The sequence below is a fragment of the Scyliorhinus torazame genome, unplaced genomic scaffold (genome assembly GCF_047496885.1).
Source record: "Scyliorhinus torazame isolate Kashiwa2021f unplaced genomic scaffold, sScyTor2.1 scaffold_482, whole genome shotgun sequence".
NCBI lineage: Eukaryota > Metazoa > Chordata > Chondrichthyes > Carcharhiniformes > Scyliorhinidae > Scyliorhinus > Scyliorhinus torazame.
In genome coordinates, this window is record NW_027308209.1 from 91712 (window position 1) to 114851 (window position 23140).

General features: G+C 51.0%; 1 protein-coding gene across 1 annotated transcript in view; it reads right to left on the reverse strand.

Annotated features, from left to right (window-relative positions):
* Positions 1 to 23140, reverse strand: part of LOC140406324 (nuclear factor of activated T-cells, cytoplasmic 2-like) — a gene marked incomplete at its 3' end in the record, with an annotated part of 137945 nt that overhangs the window by 90729 nt on the left and 24076 nt on the right. Inside the window, exon 2 of the mRNA XM_072494442.1 lies at positions 11098 to 11270. Coding sequence (XP_072350543.1) covers positions 11098 to 11270 — 173 coding nt within the window. The remainder of the gene's footprint in view (positions 1 to 11097; positions 11271 to 23140) is intronic.

A 23140-nucleotide genomic window follows, 5' to 3' on the forward strand; every position in this document is an offset into this window, starting at 1 on the left:
GCACATCAGCTTCAGAAGATGGAGGCTGCGAGGGAGATTGGTGGAGTCAAGGGTAGAGGGAGGAATACGGTGCGGAGTGCGGTGAGAATAAACAAGGTATTTAGGGACTTCTATGGGGATCTGTACAGGTCTGAGCCCCCAGCGGGGGTGAGGGGATGCGACGATTCCTGGATCAGCTGAGGTTCCCGAGGGTGGAGGAGGAGGTGGTGGCTGGTTTGGGGGTGCCGATTGGGCTGGAGGAGCTGGTTAAAAGATTGGGGAGCATGCAGGCGGGGAAGGCCCCGGGGCCGGATGGGTTCCCGGTTGAATTTTACAGGAAATATGTGGACCTGCTGGGCCCGTTGCTAGTGAGGACTTTTAATAAGACGAGGGAGGGGGGGGACCTTGCCCCCGACAATGTCCAGGGCGCTGATCTCTTTGATCTTGAAGCGGGACAAGGATCCATTGAAATGTGGGTCGTATAGACCAATCTCGCTCCTCAATGTTGACGGTAAGTTGCTGGAGAAGGTGCTGGCTATGAGAATTGAGGACTGTGTCCCGGGAGTGATTCATGATGACCAGACGGGATTTGTGAAGGGTAGGCAGCTAAATACAAATATGCGGAGGCTCCTCAATGTAATTATGATGCTCTCGGTGGAGGGGGAAGTGGAGGTAGTGGCAGCTATGGACGCGGAGAAGGCCTTTGATCGGGTGGAGTGGGAGTATCTTTGGGAAGTGTTGCGGAGGTTTGGGTTTGGGGAGGGGTTCATCAGTTGGGTCAGGCTGCTATATAGAGCCCCAGTGGCGAGTGTGGCTACGAACTGGCGGAGGTCGGAGTACTTTCGGCTGTACCGGGGGAACGCGGCCCCTTATCCCCCCCTTGTTGTTTGCACTGGCAATTGAGCTGCTGCCCATGGCACTGAGGGAGTCCAGGAAATGGAGGGGAGTGGTCCGGGGGGGAGAGGAACACCGGGTGTCGTTGTACGCCGATGACCTGTTGTTGTATGTTGCGGATCCAGTGGAGGGGATGGCGGCGGTCATGCGGATCCTTAGGGAGTTTGGGGACTTTTTGGGGTATAAACTCAACGTAGGGAAGAGTGAGCTCTTTGTGGTGCATTCAGGGGGCCAGGGAAGGGGGATAGACGAGCTACCGCTGAAGTGGGCGGAAAGGAGCTTTTGGTACCTAGGGATCCAAGTAGCTAGGAGTTGGGGGGCCCTGCAAAAGCTCAATTTGGCGTGATTGGTGGAGCAGATGGAGGAGGATTTTAAAAGATGGGATATGCTGCCACTCTCACTAGCGGGTAGGGTGCAGTCGGTCAAAATGACGGTCCTCCCGAGGTTTCTCCTTGTGTTCCAGTGCCTTCCCATTTTGATCCCCAAGGCCTTTTTCAAACCGGTAAGCAGGAGCATCATAGGATTTGTGTGGGCGAATAAGGTACCGAAGGTGAAGAGAGTGTTTCTGGAGCGTAGCAGGGACGAGGGGGTGCTAGCGCTGCCGAATTTGTGTGGCTATTATTGGGCTGCCAATGTGGCGATGATCCGTAAGTGGGTAATGGAGGGAGAGGAGACAGCGTGGAAGAGGCAAGAGATGGCGTCCTGTGTGGGCACGAGCCTGAGGGCGCTGGTGACAGCACCGTTACCGCTCTCGCCGACAAGGTACACCACGGGTCCGGTGGTGGCGGCGACTCTGAAGATCTGGGGGTAGTGGAGGCGACACAGGGGCGAGGTGGGAGCCTTGGTTTGGTCACCGATTCGGGAGAATCATCGGTTCATCCCGGGAAGGATCGATGGGGGGTTTCGGAGCTGGCATCGGGCAGGGATTAGAAGAATGGGGGACCTGTTCATCGATGGGACGTTTGTGAGCCTAGGGGCACTGGAGGAGAAGTTTGGGCTAACCCCGGGAAACGCTTTCAGGTAAATGCAAGTGAGGGCGGCAGGTGAGGGAATTCCCGCTGCTTCCGGCACGTGGGATTCAGGACAGGGTGATTTCGGGTGTATGGGTTGGAGAAGGCAAGGTTTTGGCGATATACCAGGAGCTGAAGGAAGAGGAGGAGGCCTCGGTGGAGGAGTTAAAGGGCAAGTGGGAGGAGGAGCTTGGGGAGGAGATAGATGAGGGTCTGTGGGCTGATGCCCTGAGTAGGGTTAATTCTTCCTCCTCTTGCGCCAGGCTCAGCCTAATACAGTTTAAAGTTACTCACAGAGCGCATATGACAGGCGCGAGGTTGAGTAGGTTCTTTGGGGTGGAGTGCAGATGTGGGAGGTGCTCGGGGAGCCCGGCAAATCACGTCCATATGTTCTGGTCGTGCCCGGCGCTGGATGGGTTTTGGAGGGGTTTTGCGAGGACTATGTCCAAGGTGGTGAATGCCCGGGTCAAGCCGAGCTGGGGATTGGCATTATTTGGGGTATCGGACGAGCCGGGAGTGTAGGAGGCAAAGAGGCCGCCATTCTGGCCTTTGCGTCCCTGGTAACCCAGCGGAGGATTTTGCTACTATGGAAAGATGCGAAGCCCCCGAGTGTGGAAGCTTGGATCAATGCCATGGCAGGGTTCATCAAGCTGGAGAGGGTAAAGTTTGCCTTGCGAGGGTCTGTGCAGGGGTTCCTCAGGCGGTGGCAACCGTTCCTAGACTATCTCGTGGAGCATTAGGAGGACGTCAGCAGCAGCAGCAGCCCAAGGGTGGGGGGGGGGGGGGGGGGAGAGGGGAGGGAGGGGGGGGTTCTTTTGGGGTGGCATTTGGGTGAAGGGGGGGGGGGGGGTTCCCTATTTGTGTTTTTAAATGTTAAATGGGGGGTTATTGTATATGGGGGAAATCCAATGTATAATTTCTGATTGTTGTGTTCTTGGTTCTTTCTTTTTGTTGGGGGGGGGGGATTTGTTAAAAATTTGTTGAAAAATTTGAATAAATATATATATTTTTTAAAAAGGTTATCCTCTATGTGGTTTGTGGTGATACCGGGTATTGCGGTATCTGAGAGGTGGATGGCCATTGGCTAGACCCAGGAGTCTACCATTGGCTGATGTACATAGCTCCGCCCTGAGAGGCGGAGTACAAGAACCGATGCCATCCCAGCAGCCTTCACTTTCTGTATCGAAGCTGCTGCGGAATAGTTCTAGCAGATTAAAGCCTATTAGTTATGACTCACCTTGTCTTGAGAGTAATTGATTGCCCATCAATTTAATCTGCTACAACTTCAGTGAAGGGATGGATCTCCGTATCAAACCAGAGTGCCTTCAGCTCAGCGCCCATGCGGACAACTCTGCTGCTATCATCAAACATTGGCTGGTGTGCTTTAAAGGCTACCTCGACACGGCCGCCGACACCCCCACGGATAGACAAAAAATGCACCTTCTACGCTCGTGGGTCAGCCCTGGGATCTACCCTCTGATCGAGGAGGCGGAGAATTATGCTGCGGCGATCGAACTGCTAGAAGGACACTATATCCGCCCTGTAAACCAGGTCATACCTGCTGGCGACTAGGAGGCAAAGCCCCGAGGAAACGTTGGAAGACTTCTACCGGGCGCTGCTGGTGCTGGGCCGAAACTGTGGCTGCCCGCCAGTTTCGGAGAACGAGCACACGGAACTTTTGATCAGGGATGCTTTCATGGCAGATATGACTTCCCCCGACATCCGCCGCAGGCTCCTAGAAATGGACACTCTTGGACTGACTGAGGCACGGGCCCTGGCGGGGTCCATGGACGTTGCGTATAAAAACGCGCTGGCTTTTGCTCCTGGATGCGCGGCGGCCCGCTGGGCTGCATGGCACCCCTCTGCGGCAGCCCCTCAGACCTTCCCCCTGACCCTGCAAGCCTGCGCGGCGAGACGGCCCGCTACCGCCGCCGGACAACGCTGTTTCGTCTGCGGGCAGGCGAATCATCCCCGCCCGTGCTGCCCGGCCCGCACCGCCACCTCAAAGGGTGCGGCAAGAAGGGCCACTATGTCGGGGTCTGCCAGGCCCGCGCCATGGCCGCGGTCTCCAGCGACTATTGGCAGCCCCCCTTTCAGGCCCCGGCCCTCCAAAGCCCACCGCCACCCCCCTATCCTCAGGCCGCGTGCGACCCACGGCCATGGCCATTTTGCCCCCCGGACACCACGCCGGACGTGTAGGCGCCGCCATTTTGGCCTACGCTGCCGCCATCTTCTTTGTCCCCAGACGCCATGTGAGACCCATGGCTGACGCCATCTTGGATGGGACCTCAGGCCCCCAGCACAGCCGACTACACGCTGCCCGACCAGAACTCGAACTCTCCACTACTGCAGCTGGCCTCGGTGACTCTGGACCAGAGTCGGCCCCGGACGCTTGCGAAAGCTACAACGACGATCTCCATCAACGGCCACGTGACATCGTACTTGATCGACTCCGGGAGCACGGAGAGCTTTGTTTGCCCCGACACGGTAAGGCGCTGTTCTCTTGTCACCCATCCCGTAAACCAGAGGATCTCCCTGGCCCCCGGGTCACACGCGGTGGAGATAAAGGGGTTCTGCCTCGCGAACCTCACTGTCCAAGGAATTCCACAATTTCCGCCTGTACGTCCTGCCGCACCTCTGCGCATCCACCGTCCTTGGGCTGGATTTCCAGTGCCATTTGCAAAGCCTGACCTTTAAATTTGGCGGCCCTATACCCCCCCTTACTGTCTGTGGACTCGCGACCCTGAAGGTCGACCCGCCCTCCCTGTTTGTGAACCTCACCCCGGATTGCAAACCCGTCGCCACCAGGAGCAGACGGTACAGTACCCAGGACCGGACCTTCATCAGGTCAGAGGTCCAAAGGCTGCTGAGGGAAGGGGTCATCGAAGCGAGCAACAGCCCCTGGAGGGCTCAAGTAGTGGTGGCGAAGACCGGAAGAGAAACACAGGATGGTCATTGACTACAGCCAGACCATCAACAGGTTTACGCAGCTGGATGCGTACCCTCTCCCCCCGTATAGCTGACCTGGTGAACAGGATTGCGCAATACCAGGGTTTCTCCAAGGCGGATCTCAAGTCTACCTACCACCAGCTACCCTTCCGTCATGGTGACCGCCAGTACACTGCCTTCGAAGCAGATGGGCGGCTCTATCAGTTTTTAAGGGTCCCCTTCGGTGTTACGAACGGGGTCTCGGTCTTCCAACGAGAGATGGACCGAATGGTTGACCGGTACGGCTTACGCGCAACGTTCCCGTATCTCGATAACGTCACCATCTGCGGCCATGACCAGCAGGACCACGACACCAATCTCTGAAAATTTCTCCAGACCGCGAATATCCTTAACCTGACTTACAATAAGGATAAATGCGTGTTTAGCTCCGACCGTCTAGCCATTCTGGGCTACGTAGTGCAAAGTGGAGTCATAGGCCCCGACCCTGAGCGCATGCGCCCATCATGAAGTTCCCCCTCCCTCACTGCCCCAAGGCCCTAAAGCGCTGCCTTGGTTCCTTCAGCTATTATGCACAGTGGGTCCCCAATTACGCCGACAAGGCTCGACCCCTGATCCTGTCCACAACCTTCCCCCTGTCGACAGAGGCCCACCAGGCCTTCTGCCGCATCAAGGCAGACATTGCTAAAGCCGTGTTGCGTGCCATCGACGAGTCCCTCCTCTTCCAGGTCGAGAGCGATGCGTCCGACGTAGCTCTGGCGGCCACCCTCAACCATGCGGGCAGGCCCGTGGCTTTCTTCTCCCGCACTCTCCATGCTTCCGAAATCCGCCACTCCTCGGTCGAAAAGGAGGCCCAGGCCATAGTAGAAGCTGTGCGACACTGAAGGCATTACCTGGCCGGCAGGAGATTCACTCTCCTCACGGACCAACGGTCGGTTGCTTTCATGTTCGATAATGCGCAGCGGGGCAAGATTAAGAACGACAAGATCTTGCGGTGGAGGATCGAACTTTCCACCTACAATTACGAGATCTTGTACCGTCCCGGGAAGCTGAACGAGCCTCCTGATGCCCTGTCCCGCGGCACTTGTGCCACCGCACAAGTGGACCGCCTCCGATCCCTCCACGAGGACCTCTGCCACCCGGGGGTCACTCGTCTCTGTCATTTTATCAAGACACGCAACCTGCCCTACTCCATCGAGGAAGTCAGGTCCGTCACCAGGGACGGCCAAATCTGCGCGGAGTGCAAACCGCAATACTACCGGCCAGAGAAAACGCATCTGATAAAGGCTTCCCGTCTCTTTGAACGCCTCAGCATGGACTTCAAAGGGCCCCTCCCCTCCACCGACTGCAACACGTACTTCCTGAACGTGATTGACGAGTACTCCCGGTTCCCATTCGCCATCCCCTGCCCAGACATGACCACAACCACCGTCATCAAAGCCCTCCAGTGTATCTTTACACTGTTCGGTTTCCCCACGTACATTCACAGTGATAGGGGGTCCTCCTTTATGAGTGACGAACTGCGTCAATTCCTGCTCAGCAAAGGCATTGCCTCGAGCAGGAGGACCAGTTACAACCCCCGGGGAAACGGGCAGGTGGAGAGGGAGAACGGAACGGTCTGGAAGACCGTCCTGCTGGCCCTGTGGTCCAGGAATCTCACAGTCTCCCACTGGCAGGAAGTCCTCCCGGTCGCTGCTTTGTACTACCACAAATCAGACACCTCATGAACGTCTCCTTGTTTTCCCCAGGAAGTCCTCCTCCGGGACCTCGCTCCCAACCTGGCTAGCGACACCCGGACCCATCCTGCGTCAGGAACATGTGAGGGCGCACAAGTCGGACCCGTTGGTCGAGAGGGTCCACCTGCTGCACGCCAACCCCCAGTACGCCTATATAGCGTTCCCGGATGGCCGCCAAGACACGGTCTCCCTTCGGGACCTGGCGCCCGCAAGAGCCCCACGCGCCCCCGCACCAGTGCCCCCACCCCCACCCTCCCCGCAACACCTGACCGGAGGGTCAGTACTCCCGCCGCCCCAGCCTCGGCCCGAACAAGCGCCGACGCCCCCTACAGGCGCCCCCCCCCCCCGTCCCGCCCACTTTTCGCCCCAACAGCGCCGCCTAGGGGTGACGAAGCTGCCTGGGGGGACGACACCACGTTCCCCGAATCGCAACCGCCGGGACCCCCATCAGGATCACCACCGAAGGCCAGACGCTCCAGGAGGACGACCAGGCCACCCGATCGACTGACTGCTGCACCATGAACACTTTGCTATTACCCTCAACATCACGGCACCTCAATACCTGGTCCTACCATGCGAAAGGCGACATTAACGCTGGCCATCACCCCGCCGGGCTCTTTTTTTAACAGGGGGTGAATGTGGTGATACCAGGTATTGCGGTACCTGAGAGGTGGATGACCATTGGTTAGACCCAGGAGTCTACCATTGGCTGATGTACACAGCTCCACCCTGAGAGGCGGAGTATAAGAACCAATGCCATCCCAGCAGCCTTCACTTTCTGTATCGAAGCTGCTGGGGAATAGTTCTAGCAGATTAAAGCCTATTAGTTATGACTCACATTGTCTTGAGAGTAATTGATTGCGCATCATGGTTATAGGGCACCAGTGATTCACATTGCCATGGTATTTTAAAATAAATTTAGAGTACCCAATTCATTGTTTCCAATTAAGGGGCAATTTAACGTGACCAATCCACCTAGCCTGCACATCTTTGGGTTGTGGGGGCGAAACCCATGCAAACACGGGGAGAATATGCAAACTCCACACGGACAGTGATCCAGAGCCGGGATCGAGCCTGGGACCTCGGCGTCGTGAGGTAGCAATGCTAACCCACTGCGCCACCATGCTGCCATCACGTTGCCATGGTGATCAGCTTTGAGATAGGAAGTCACTGTGACATCAGGGGCAAAATTCTCCGACCCTCCGCCGGGTCGGAGAATCGTCGGGGGCTGGCATGAATCCCGCCCCCGTCGGTTGTCGAATTCTCCGGCACCGGAGATTCGGCGGGGGCGGGAATCGCGCCCCCCGCTCGATTCTCCGGCCCGGGTGGGCCGAAGTCCCGCCGCTAAAATGCCTGTCCCGCCGGCGTAAATTAGACCACCTACCTTACCGGCGGGACAAGGCGGCGCGGGCGGGCTCCGGGGTCCTGGGGGGGGGCGCGGGGCGATCTGGCCCTGGGGGGGGTGCTCCCACAGTGGCCTGGCCCTTGATCGGGGCCCACCAATCCGCGGGCAGTCCTGTGCCATGGGGGCACTCTTTCCCTTCCGTCTCCACCATGGCAGAGGCGGAAGAGACTCCCTCCACTGCGCATGCGTGGGAAGCTGTCAGCGGCCGCTGACGCTCCCCGTGCATGCGCCGCCCCGAGATGTCATTTCCGCGCCAGCTGGCGGGGCACCAAAGGCCTTTTCCGCCAGCTGGAGGGGCGGAAATTTGTCCGGCGCCGACTTAGCCCCTCAAGGTTGGGGCTCGGCCCCCAAAGATGCGGCGCGATGCCCGTCTGATTTGCGCCGTTTTGGGCGCCAGTCGGCGGACATCGTGCCGTTTCCGGATAATTTCGCCCTAGGCTACAGGCTTTCCTGAAATATCACTGAGTATCATAGACAGGTTAGGCTGCCAGTGTTCAGGGAAAGAGAGGGTAGATAGAGGCCAGAAGTCCCAATGGTTGACAGCACCAGAATGCAGGCGGCAGGCTGTGCTTAAACTGAAGATATCAAATTTGTGAGGAGTTTAAATGAAGCTGGAAGATTCACCTAGCTTGCAAGAGAGGGAGGATTTTCAGTAAGACTCTCACTGCGATGGACAGCTTTGGGGTTACCAAGCTGAGAATGGGAAAGGAAAGAAATAAACCATTGGAACTAAAAATTATTTTGGACAGCTTCTGGGAGAATTGTATGTTTACTTAAAGGATTGTGTAATGCGTAGCTGTGAAGTGTGATTTTTCAATTGTGTTGAAAATAAGAAATAAGTGGCGGGCAATTCTATCCTGTGGTTTAAAGTATAAGTTACCTACAAAGATAATGTTTTGTTAAACCTGGTTGTGTCATTCTTTCAGCTATTTACTGGAAGTTTGAATTTCTAGCCAGGGAAAGAAATGGATGGAATTTAATGCCCTGCCTGTGGTACGATTGTTGGTGGGAGGCATTTAATTAGGCAGGAAGGTGGCAGGTGGAGACCTTGCCTCCACCCCAATTAAGAATGTGGCAGGAAGGCCATGGATTGACTTCACACTCCACTGCCAATTGGCGCCCTACGTACAGGTGTGGAGCACACCATGCGATGAGTATGACAAGCAAACCTGCGCGGAGTTGCTTGTGGGCTCCTGGGGGTGGGGTGGTAGGGGGGGGTGGGGGGTCATTCAGTTCTTGATTGAGGAACTCAGAATTGGGAAGTGACAGGGGAAGTTTCCTGAAAGACACCTCCTGCCACTTACTGTTGATCGCGCATCCCACCTAGCGACCTGCACCCACCATCACTTAGCTGTGGGCTGACATCCAGCAATAATACTAGGCCATGTGCGGATGTCATGCCATGAGCAGCCATGTCTCCCAGGTGACACTGCTGCTTAACAGAGCTGCCAGATTCTACTTTGCTGACAGGTCTCGGAGGGCGGGACTTCCAGCTTTGGACAAAGAATCCCAGGGAACGCCTGATGCTGTCCGTTTTAGTGCCTGAGTGGCCCATAATAGAACTGGCCTTTCCTAAAAGAGGCAACACAGAGCTCTCAGCAGCTCACCAGCCAGTGGGCAAGACACTCATCGCCTCCATTAAATACCGACCAATGTTTCCACTTGTGGGGCAACAAAATGCATATTATAAATAGAAGACAGCAACTAATAAATCAAGTAAGAAAATCAGGAGAAACCTCTTTACCTAACAAGTGGTAGAATGTTAATGGACTACAACAAGGACTAATTGAGGCAACAAGTATTTAAGGCTACACCTGATAAACATATGATGGGAAAAGGAATAGGATAATATGCTGAAGCACTCTTCATCTAACACTAGGGAAAGACTCATGTGCAGCATAAAAGCTGGCATCAATCATTTGGGCCAATGGTCTGTTTCTGCACTGTAATCTTGATGTAACTCAATGTAATATGATTGGCATATAACAGTTTCATTACCTCAAGTAGCCTCAATCAACTGAATTTAATGCAGAAGCAGTTTACTAATATTTTTTGTAGCTAAACCAGTTATTCTGATTTGAAACAAAAACAGAATATACTGGACAATCTCAGCAGATGGAGAGAGAACGGAGCTAACATTTTGAGTCTGGGTGATTCTTTTGTCAAAGCTAGAGAGTGTTGGAAATAGCATGAGATTTATACTGTTGTGGGGGGGTTGGGGGAGCATGGAGCTGGGTAGAGGGCCAGCAATAGGTGGAGATTAACAAAGATATCGTGGACAAAAAGACAAAGAGAAAGGTGATGATAATGACCCAGAAATGTGCTGATAGTGACACCTTCTGATCTCTTCATGTGCCACCATCAGCACCCTTTTTAGTCATTATCACCACCATTTGCATTCCCTTTTTGTCCATGGCACCTTTGTCAATCTCCATCTATTATTGGCCCTCGATCCAGGCATACTGTGCCATGCCCCACTCCCCTCCCCAACAAGCCCCCTCCTCCCAGCTGCCAAAACAGTATAAATCTGACTCTTTTTCCAGTTCTCTCTAGCTTTGATGAAGGGTCATCTAGACTCGAAACGTTAGCTCCCTTCTCTCTCCACAGATGCTGTCTCAGCACCTGCTGGATTGTCCAGCACGTTCTGTTTTTGTTTCAGATTCCGGCATCCACAGTAATTTGTTTTATTCTTTCAGATTTGAAATGTGATATCACCTAACTCCCACTACTATATTTAGTGTTTTCAACATTGATGGGGTCCCATGACTCTGGGCAATCTCAGCTGAGATATACAAGTTGTGGATGCCGTCACTATATTTTACAATAAATAATGCTTCAGCTTCATCACGCTATACCAATGCTGGTCCACATTTGGCTATAAGGGCCGGATTTTGCTGACGGCAAAAAATCTCTCCTCTCGCTGGCAGCGCACCCCCGCCTGCGGGGTTTCCCAGTGGCATGGGGTGGCTTAATGGGAATTCCCATTGACAAAGGCGGGAGCAGAGAATTCCTGCCACCAGTGAATAGTGCCCTGCCTTGAGAAACACGCAGGTGTGTGTGTATGATTAATTATTAAAAACAATTGTTTTTATGCATCCAATGGACTTAACAGTAAAAGAAAACTTACAGCATTCAATGGGGCTGGAAGCAGCCTGCAGTGAGAGAGCCCTGCCATTGGCTTGAGGAATGTGTACCCGAAAAACAAGCCTCACTCTGGTATTCTTCCTGCCAATGTCCGTCTCCCCTTTCCTCAGTTCAATGTCAGCATTTCTCAGCTTCAAGATCCCAGCACAGTCAATCCTATGAAAAAAAAAGCGTATTGGGTTACACAACGTGAAAATACAATTAATTCATTTGCCATCGTTATTTTTGCCTATGCACGATTAACTTGACTGATAACCAGCAAATTCACAGCACAAACCAGCAAATTCACAGCACATCGGAGATTGGGAACAGGTTAATTGTCAACCAGATGACCATGTGCTGGCCTGCATTTCACCTATCCAAAAATAAACCATTTAGTGACAGCTCATTCATTATTAACTGCAGGAATGTAATTTTCAAGTCGAGCTTAATGACCTGGAGATGCTATGAAGTTATGTTGTTTCCATGCCGCAAAATTCGCCAAAAACCTGCAGAAACAGTGCAAAAGATCAAGGGATTTCAGTCGCAAATTAACTCTCAAACACAAATCAAGTTTTTGGTGATCGTTTGCACCGTTTTAAAGAAAGGGTGGTCTAGATGCTGGCCTTGCCCACAAAACTGACAATGTCATCTCATATTGAAATAATCACCGTGCCGCATTTTCGCTAATTAGACTCATTGGCGAATCTTCAAGGAGGCTCTTAAAATTAAGCATTTATAAAGTGCCACAACAGCAATAGATATGCACCTTTAAAAGCTTTTCAAATGAAAACAAAAACTGACTACTGAACACCAACGAAACCAGAAATTGGTTCTCTCTAACTTTTTTAAGCCATTTTCAATTATTTAAATTCGGGTTCATCACAGGTGGCGGTCTAAATAGTTTTATCAAAAAGGCTTATGTTTGTGATTAACCCAGTTTCAATTGTATTATTCAATATGCACCAGGTTCGCACATAAATATATCAAGGAATATTTTCTAATGCAAGAAAAAATGTTCCAAAATGCTGCCTGATTGTGCTAGTCATTGGAAATTATGTTTGATGAAATGGTTTAAGCACACATTTAACCAAAAAATTTTCAATTCAGAAATCCGGTGTAATTTTACACGCAAATTGTGTTCCAATCGCCAATTGCACCCAAAGCTAAAACTTTACCCCAATGTAATCATCAGATCATTAATGATGAATAAGTGAAAACAAACCTATATAATGGCAAACATGTCATGAATTTGTACTCTTTCCTGTTTTGTCCATTCTTATGCAGTTAAGGAATGGTAAGGGTAAAGGATGGTCTGGTCGAGCATTCTAAACAGAAATGTAGGACGGGAGTGACCTGCTGCAGAGGTGGACTGCCATTGGCCAGCGGCGGGATCGTCTAGTCCCACTGTTGTAAAAGGGATTCCCGTTGAATGCAACCTTGGCGCTGGGAAATTCGTGGCAGGGGTGCGCTGTAGGTAGGGCCATACAGTCCCACCAGTGTGAACATCCAGACGGTTCTGCCAATAATTAAACCTGGTGGGTTTAATTACGAGTGGGGGGGGGGGGGGAGGATTTCGACGGAAGGGCCAAAACCTGGTTTTGTGCCAGCATGAATTTCCAGCTGGATCTTCCACTGGTGCGTGCCACGGCAGATCAGGAAACCAGCTGGATGCCAGTGTGAAACTCACAATTGGATGCGATGAATGTCCGACAAGGCATGCCCGATTCTCAGTGGCGCTGGGTGGAAACATAACCAGTGCGAAACGCATCTGGAACAACATGGTGGGCAGCTGTCAGGACACACCTGAACAATGGCTGGGACTGCCTCCAGAGTTCAGGATGGAGGCTGCCGGCAACCCTGGACTCCAGGACACCACAGTAGTGCGTGCAGGGAATATCTGCAGGTGGACATTCTAGATTCACTGTCCTGGACGGTGGTCCACCTTCCAGCCTCAGATGTTCCTCTATCTTCATTTTCAATAGGCGTCATGTGACAGTACCTTTAAGAAATGGGTGTTTAAGAAATGTACCTTTAAGAAATGGGTGTTTATCAGTGATGTCAGACTGTGGGTTCAGCTGGGCTGTCTGTCACCTTTTAACTTTCATTTTAGGCTGTTTGCTGCAGGGTGTGTTTTAGTTTCGTTTTCAGAGCTGGATAGCTGCAGTCACAGCCAGAAGGTGTGTGAGTCTCTCTCCCTGTAATCTAAAGACTGTAAATTGATCCTTTGGTGATTTAAAACTAATAACTGCTCTCAGTAGTGACTTTAACCTGATATGCTTCTGTTTAAAGTTTTTGTTAAAAGTCTTATGGATGTTAAAGGGACAGCTTAAGGATTACTTTGTGTTGTATTCTTTGGGGGTTGTATTTGAATTGATGGTTGCTAAGATGTTCACTGTATATTTTTAAAAAGTAAACTTGAGTTCATAGAATAAACATTGTTTTGCTTTAAAAAATACTTTTCCATTTCTGTTGTGCCACACCTGTAGAGTGGGCTGTGTGCTCCCCATACCACAATCTAGTAAAGGTTGTGGGTCAGGTGAACTCAATAACACACTTTGGGGTTCTCTAAACCCTGGCCCATAACAAATTGGGGGCTCGAGGGGGATAAAAGTCGATCTGTTGGTTTGGCTTAGTGAACTTAAAGACAATGAGGGGTGAGCATATTGTGCTTGCTTTTCAGGTGTGGTATTCTAGTTTAAGTGGGGAGTATGTTGTGAACAATGGCTCTTTCAGAGGCTCTGAAGTTTTGGGGGGTGGATACGGTCACACGCAGTGCCTTACGGACAGAGACTAAAAGCAGACTGTTAGATTTGGCAAAAACATTGCAGTTCACATTACCTGACAAAATGCAAAAAGATGAGGTAATTATGGCGGTGGCTAAGCGTTTAAAGTTGCCTGAGATACAGTTTGACTCATTGGAAATGGCAAAATTTCAGTTACAAATTAAACAAATGGAACACGAGAAAGACTTAAAGCAGCTTGAATATGAAAGAGAGGAAAAATAAAAAGAGAGCGCGGAAAAAGAAAAAGAGATAGAGAGGAAAAAGAAAGAGAGAGAGGACAAAGAAAAGGAGAGAGAAGAAAGGAGAAAAGAAAGAATAGCCCTAGCAGAACAAAAAGAAAGAGAAAGGGTGGTACAGATCAGGGAAAAAGATACAGGGAGAGAGTTTGAACTTCAGAAAATGGCCATGAAACATGACAGTCAGTTAAAATTGGCAGATGGAAAGGGAAACGTACAGTTGGATGACAGTGATGAGGATAGTGAGAAAGAGCTTCATAGTCGAAGGCTTGGTGGGAATCTATTTAAATATGTCCAAGCATTGCCAAGGTTTGACAAGAAGGAGGTAGAAGCCTTTTTCATTTAATTTGAGAAGGTAGCTAAACAAATGAAATGGCCACAGGACATGTGGGTATTACTGATTCAAACAAAGCTGATAGGTAGGGCTAGTGAAGTGTTTGCATCACGACTGGAGGAGGTATCTGGAACATATGAGGAGGTGAAAAAAACCCATCTTAGGTGCATATGAACTAGTGGCTGAAGCTTACAGACAAAGGTTTAGAAATTTAAGGAAAGGATTTGGGCAAACATACATGGAGTTTGAAAGGCACAAACAAAGTAATTTTGATAGGTGGATAAGAGCTTTGAAAATAGACCAAACGTATGAAGCTCTCAGAGAAATTATACTTTTGGAGGAGTTTAAAAATTCAATTCCTAATGTAGTGAGAACTCATGTGGAAGAGCAGATGGTTAAAACTGCGAGGTTAGCAGCAGAAATGGCAGATGATTATGAATTAGTTCATAAATCAAAGCTTGGTTTCAGACATCAGTTTCAGCCTGTGAGGGATAGAAACTGGGGACATGCAAAATACTCAAGTGGTAAAGATAAAGGTGATCTGATGCAAGATAATAAGGAGAGTGTACCTCTGACTAAAAAAGAAATCCGGGACGGTGGAAATGAAATGAAAAATTTCAAATGTTTTCACTGTAATAAACTAGGCCTAGTAAAGTCACAGTGTTGGTGGTTGAAGAAAATCACTGGGAAGGCTGATGTGGTAAAACAGGATAAGATAGTGGGGTTTGTTAAAGTGGTAAAGGAAAGCCCAAGTGAAGCGAAGGAGGTGCAAAAGATTGTACAGCCTGATCAAGAGGTGATTGATAAGAAAGTGCCAGATCTCGTTCAAGAATTTACTTGTGTGGGTAAAGTTTACTCATGTGTATCAGGAGGAGCAGGTAAAGGAGTCACAATTTTAAGAGATATGGGAGCTAGTCAATCTTTAATGGTAAGAGATGAGGAGTTATGTAGTTTGGGAAGAATGTTGTCAGAAAAGGTGGTAATATGTGGAATTCAGGGTGAGAGATGTAGTGTTCCATTATATAAGACAAGGTTGGAAAGTCCAGTGAAGAGTGATGAAGTGGTAGCAGGAGTTATAGAGAAACTATCTTGTCCAGGAATACAGTTTATCTTGGGTAATGATATAGCTGGATCGCAAGTGGGAGTGATGCCTACTGTGGTTTAAAAAGCCAGTGGAAAATCAGACAACTGAAGTGTTGAAGGACGAATATCCTGGGATTTTTCCGGATTGTGTACGAACAAGGTCGCAAAGTCACAGGTTAAGACAAGAGGAGAAATCAAAGAGTGAAGATGAAGTTGAAGTGCAATTATCAGAAACGATTTTTGATTAGATGGTTGAAAAAGAACAAAAACAGGTGGAGGAGGAGGCGGTTATTTTTAGTTCAGGAAAATTGTCAGAGTTACAACAAAAAGATATAGAAATAAAACGGATGTATCAGAAAGCATATACAGAAGAGGAATCTGAGTGTATACCAGAGTGTTATTACCGTAAAAGTGTTGTCTTGATGAGAAAATGGAGACATTTACATATGCAGGCGGATGAACAGTGGGCAGAAGTTCATCAAGTAGTATTGCCGGTAGGGTATAGAAAGGAGGTGTTGTGAGTTGCACATGAGGTACCAGTGAGATGTCATTTGGGAATAAGGAAAACTCAAGCTAAAATACAAAAACATTTTTATTGGCCTGGACTACATAAAGATGTAGCTAAATTTTGTCAATCATGTCACACATGTCAAGTGATAGGAAACCTCAAGCAGTGATAAAGCCATCGCCCTTCATACCCATTCCAGCATTTGCGGAACCTTTTACAAGGGTCTTAATTGATTGCGTAGGACCGCTTCCTAAAACAAAAAGTGGGAATCAATATCTTTTGACTATAATGGATGTGTCTACTAGGTTTCCAGAGGCCATTCCAGTATGTAATATTACAGTTAAAAAGATTGTGGGGGAGTTACTTAAATTCTTTACTGGATATGGACTACCCACAGAAATACAATCGGATCAAGGATCAAATTTTACCTCAAAGTTATTCAAAGAAGTTATGGATAGCTTAGGAATAAAACAATTGAAATCAACTGCATACCATCCAGAATCACAGGGAGCGTTAGAAAGGTGGCATCAGTTTCCGGTGGCGATCGCGACCGGAGCGGCCACAGCAAAGACGCTCCCGCACAGCCACGAAATCACGGCTTTTTTGGGGGTGGTTTCCCGGGGAATTTTCACAAAAAAAAAAAAAAATGCTTTAGGCCCCGCGAATTCGGCCCTGCCCAAGCGCCAAAGCTCCGATCCACGGAGCTGGAGAGGGAGAGAAAAAAAAAAGAGAGACTGCTCCCGGTGAGCTGCACATGGAGGAGGAGTGGGGATCACTCAGAAACGGCCTGAAAGTCGGAGCACGGAGAGGATCACAAGGACAAAATAAGAATTTTTAAATTCAACCTTCCTTGTTCCTCTCCTGCAAATCTTTTTTTTTAAAAGAAAAACTTTTTTAAAGGGGAAAAAAAAACTTTAAAAATCCCTTTTTATTAAAAAAAAATCGTTTTTAAAAGGAAGGCACAGACAGAAATATGCCTCCATATAATAAACTGAGGGGGCGGCGAGATGTAAGGAGGAACAGCAGCGAAGGTGAAGGAAAAAAGCAGGAGCTGCGGCCGCGCAGGCAGACAACCCCACGGGGCGAGGCGGAGGTTCAGGCGAATCAGGAAGCGGAAAAGCTGGCGAGCCGAGCAGCAGAGCAGGAACAGGACGTGGCGACCATCCCCCAGCAGCACCCCCCACCCCCCCCCACCCCCCCGCACAGGGGGAAGAATGCAGAAGCGTGCTGAAAACGGAAAGAAAAGCCATAAAGGAGGAGATAAAAACGGAGATAAACGCCATGAGGGAGGCACTCAGGACGGAGCTCCACACAATGATGAAGGAGATGCTGGCGGAGACAACAGAAAATATGCAGCGAACCATCAACGGCCTGGAAAGGAAGGTGGAGGTGCAGGAGAAAACTATTCAGGAGTTTGAGAGGGCCGCCTCGGACCAGAGCGACAGGATGGTAACTCAGGAAACCGAGGTGAAAAGGCTGGTAACGACCCAGGGGAGCCTAAGAGGGAAAATGGAGGACCAGGAAAATAGGTCCAGATGGCAGAATGTTAAAATAGTGGGTCTGCCAGAGGGGATGGAGGACAGAGATCCAACAGGCTACGTCACCCAAATGCTGGGCAAGCTAGTGGGAAAGGAGAAGTTTCCAAACCCGCCAGAAATCGACAGGGCGCACAGGTCGCTCCGACCCAGGCCCAAAGCCGGGGAGCAGCCCAGAGCGATTATCGTGAAGCTGCACAGGTTCCAAGACAGGGAAAAAATTCCAAAGTGGGCCCGGCAGACGAAAGCGAGCACGTGGGAAGGGAAGACCGTAAGGGTGTACCAGGACATTGGGGCGGACCTGGCCAAAAGAAGGGCTGAATTCAACAGGGCCAAATCAGCACTCCACAAAAGTAATGTGAAAATTGGGATGTTATTCCCGGCCAAACTCTGGGTAACATTTGAGGGGAAGGGGCTGTTTTTTAACACCCCAGCGGCAGCGGAGGAGTTCGTTAGAGCGAACAAACTGGGGGAGGGACAGCCACAACGGCCATCATGAAAGCGACAGGGATGGAAAAGAAAGGAAGAGTCGGAACAAAGAGCAGCGGGCAGACCGCAAACAGAGACAATGCGATCATGGACTGTACACACGTGTTTGGTGCACTGTGCGGGACTGTGCTGACTCGTTCCCAGGCTCGTTCCACCTCTCAATGCAATGGGGGGGGAGCGAAGCAAGGTGAATGAGGGTGAAAAAGGCGGACAGGAGGGCGAGACAAAGGCTAGCAAAAGGAAGGTAAAACAGGACCAGAACAGGGCAAGTGCTGGGAGGGGGGCCACCATGCTAGTGAGGAGGGCTAACACGGGAGGGCAGGAAGAAAGGAGGGCTGCGGCGTGCTTCTCAGGGGAGAGGGAGCGCCTGGCACAAAGAGAAGGGGAGGGGGGCAGAAGGGGGGGAAGAACACAGGGGGGGGACAGAGGAACAGGAACTAAAGGGGGGGGAGGAGTCAGGGGGAGAGCGCAGAACAAAAGAGAAGCAAAGGGAAGGGTGAGGTGGATAAGCAGCACGAACACAGGCCTCGGCGGGCATGGAGCAGGGCGAGGAACCAAGATGGTGCCACAAACAGCCACTCGGGAGGGCTTCAGGACGAAGGGAGACCCTGGAGTGCAGGGGCGCAGCCACGTGGCGTACACACAGCTGGCGGCCATGGTGGGTGCCCCCTGGACATAAGGAAACCCTGGGGCCCGACCTCATGGTGAGAGTGGTGACCGTGGCCATTTTGTACGGCCCCCTAACGAAGGGAAACCCCAGAGGGCAGGGGCGCATTCACCAGGTAAGTATGGGTGACCCCGCAGGACCGGGGGGGGGGGCAAAACCCCCCCACTAGGATTGTTACCTGGAACGTAAGGGGACTCAACGGCCCGGTCAAAAGATCCAGAGTCTTCACCCATCTAAGAAGCCTGAAAGCGGACATAATCTACCTACAAGAGACGCACCTGAGGGAGAAGGACCGACGGCTGGTAAGGAAGGGCTGGGTGGGACAGACATACCACTCATGCTACGGGACGAGGACTAGGGGAGTAGCAATATTAATTAGTAAGAGGACGAGGTTTACAGAAACCAAGACAGTTGCGGACCCAGGGCGACGGTACGTCATGGTCAGCGGTGTCCTGGAAGGGGCACTGGTCGTACTGGTAAGTGTGTACGCTCCCAACTGGGACGACACAGAATTCATAAAGAAGACCATGGCAGAAATCCCCGACCTTGACACACACCGACTGATCATGGGGGGCGACTTCAACGGTGTACAGGACCCACTGACCGACCGATCAAACCCCAGAGCAGAGAAAAAGACTGGCATGGCTAGGGAACTATGAGTATTTATGGAGCAGATGGGGGCGGTGGACCCATGGAGGTTCCTGCACCCGGGAGAGAAGTAATTTTCATACTTCTCACAAGTACACAAGGTATATACCCGTATCGACTTCTTTGCAGTGGGGAAATCGGTGCTTCCAGGGATCACGGGAACGGAGTACTCCACGATCGTTATCTCTGACCACGCTCCACACTATATGGATGTGAGGTTGGCGCCCCACATGGAGGCTGGACACAGACCTCCTGGCCGACAAGGCCTTCTGTCAGAAAACATCGCGGGCCATAGGCGACTACGTGAGTAACAACCAAAATGGGGAGGTCTCACCCTCCACGTTCTGGGAGGCACTGAAGGCCGTGATTAGAGGAGAGATCATAGCCTACAAGGCAAGTAGAGATAGGGAAGAGAGGGTGGCCAGGCAACAACTGGTGGACTCCATCCTGAAAGTCGACAGAAAATACTCAGAGGCCCCGGCCGTAGGGCTGCTGGCAGAGAGGAAAAAGCTGCAAATGGACTTTAACCTGTTATCCACTAGGAAAGCAGTGTACCAACTCCATCAGACACGGAAGACCTTCTACAAACACGGAGACAAGGCTGGCCGCCTATTGGCTCACCAGCTGAGAAGGCAGGCAGCCACAAGGGAAATAGCGCAGGTAAAGATAGCAGAGGCAGACTGGTAACAGAACCAAAGGAGGTCAATCGGGCATTTGAGACCTTCTACTGGGGACTGTACACCTCCGAGCCCCCCAACGGGGACACGGGGATGAAACTGTTCCTAGACGGACTGGTGTTACCAGTTGTGGGGGAAGACAGACGGGCGGAGCTGGAAGTACCAATAGACCTGGGAGAAATCATGGAGAGCATCAGCTCCATGCAGGCGGGGAAGGCACCGGGACCCGATGGGTGCCCGGCGGACTTCTACAAAAAACTCACTAGCAAGGGGCACCCTGCCCCAACGTTGCGCAGGCCACAATTTCACTGATACCCAAAAAAGATAAAGACCTGACGGAATGTGGATCAAACAGACCCATTTCACTGCTGAACGTGGATGCAAAAATACTCGCAAAGGTCCTGGCCAAAATGCTGGAGGGCTGTGTACCAGAGGTGGCCGCAGAGGACCAAACCGGCTTTGTCAAGGGTAGGCAGCTCACAGCGAACATCAAGCGGCTGCTAAACGCAATAATTACCCCGTCTGGGGAGAGAACACCAGAGGTGATCGTCTCCCTGGACGCAGAAAGGGCCTTCGACAGAGTCGAATGGAAATATCTCCTCGAGATACTGGAACGGTTTGGGCTAGGAGCGGGGTTCACCGCCTGGGTGAGGCTCTTGTACAACGCTCCCAAAGCGAGCATCCGAACTAACACCACCAGCTTTAAATACTTCCAGCTGCAGAGAGGAACAAGACAGGACTGCACCCTGTCCCCACTCTTGTTCGCACTAGCCATCAAACCCCTGGCGATAGCCCTGCGGGACGCAAAAAGCTGGAAGGGAATCCGGAGAGGAGACAGAGAGCACAGAGTCTCACTCTATGCAGATGACCTGCTCCTCTATGTCTCAAAGCCACAGGAGGGACTGAAGGCAATATTGCAAATGCTGAAAGAGTTTGGAACCTTCTCGGGCTACAAACTTAACCTGGGCAAAAGCGAGACATTCCCAGTGAACCCAAACAGGGGAGGGAGAGAGCTGGAGGGGCTCCCGTTCAAAACAGCCCAGAACTGATTCCGCTACCTGGGGATCCAGATAGCCAGAGACTGGACACAGATCCACAAGTGGAACCTGACCAGCCTGGTGGAGGAAGTAAGAAGAGACCTTCAAAGGTGGGGCTCACTCCCACTCTCCCTGGCGGAGACAGGAAATCGATCCCTCCAGGACACGATCAAGATGAACGTACTGCCAAGGTCCTCTTCCTGTTTAGATCCATTCCGATCTTCATCCCTAAGGCCTTTTTCCAAAACGTAGACAGTCTAATCATGCCGTTTGTGTGGGGTGTAAGAACCCGAGAATCCCGAAACAGACACTGCAAAGAAGGAAAATCAAAGGGGGCTTGGCCTTACCAAACCTACAATACTACCACTGGGCAGCAACGGCAGAAAGAGCGAGGGGATGGGTACAAGAACCTGACACAGATTGGGTACAAATGGAGGAGGCATCCTGTAAAGGGATGACCCTCCTGGCCCTGGCTACCGCAGCACTCCCATTCCCCTCAACAAGATACACAACAAGCCCAGTGGTAGCGGCCACGCTGCGACCATGGACCCAGCTCAGACAACACTTCAGGATAACTAAAATGTCCCCCATGGTCCCCATCTGCGGCAATCACAGATTCCCCCCCCAGTCATGCTAGATACCACCTTCAAAAGATGGAGGAGGGACGGGGGCACATTGACGGTCGGGGACTTCTACGTATGGCACAGACTGACGACACTCGACGAACTGACGAGGAAGTGGAGGCTAGCAACAGGACAGGAAATGAGACACCTCCAAATAAAACACTTACTCCGTAAAGAGGCAGTGGGGTACCCTGGGGCCACAGAAAGCACACTACAAGAGGACCTGATAGGCACAAGTAACGAGAAGGGGGGGCTATGTGGGAAAATATATGGACAGCTACTGGATGGAGCCCGGACTCCACTGGACAAGGCCAGACAAAAATGGGAGGACGAACTGGGGACAGAGGTAGGATGGGGACTCTGGAGCGAAGCACTGAGCAGGGTGAACACCTCCTGCGCAAGGCTAAGCCTAATGCCGCTCAAAGTGGTGCACAGAGCGCACCTGACCAGAACCCGAATGAGCAGGTTCTTCCCGGAGGTGGAGGACAAATGTGAACGGTGCCAGAGTGGCCCGGCCAACCACACCCATATGTTTTGGGCTTGTCCCAAGAGTGCTGGGTTCTGGACTGCCTTCTCCGAGGCAATGTCCAAGGTTGTGGGGGTGAGGGTGAAGCCATGCCCAATAGTGGCAATCTTCAGGGTATCGGAGCAGCCAGAGCTACACATGGGGAAGGGGGCCAACGCGCTTGCTTTCGCTTCCTAATTGCACGCCGGAGAATCCTGCTCGGCTGGCGATCGGCAGCACCACCCACAGCTGCAGGCTGGCTCACTGACCTCTCGGAATTTCTCCACCTGGAGAAGATTAAGTACGCTACCCGAGGGTCAAAGGAAGGCTTCCTGGATACTTGGGGGCAGTTTGTCAGTCTGTTCCAAAACCTGTTTGAGGCCAACAATGAGGGGTAACCTAATAAGAATTTTAACCACGAGAGATGATTCCACTCTGTCCGGAAAAGAAAACAAAAGCACAGCCGAAGCCGGGGGGGGGGGGGGGGGGGGGGAGGGCTATGAAAGGCACGTAGGGTCAGTTAAACGAAGGACAAACTAAACCTCTGTATAATAAAGGAAATTAGCGCAGGCAAGAAAAATGTGATATGTATATATACAACTGTTTATAAATATGAGAAATGCCAATAAAAATATTTTTTTTTTTTAAAGAAAGGTGGCATCAGACATTAAAGGGCTTATTGTCAAGATTATCCAGAGGATTGGGATAAAGGAATTCCATTTGTACTGTTTGCAATTAGGGATGCACCTAATGAGTCAACCAAATTCAATCCGTTTGAATCAATGTTTGGTCATGAGGTAAGAGGACCACTTAAATAGATTAAGGAAAAATTGCTGAGTGAGAAATCAGAAATTACATTATTGGATTACGTGTCAAATTTTAGGGAACAATTAAATAGAGCAGGTGAATTGACTAGACA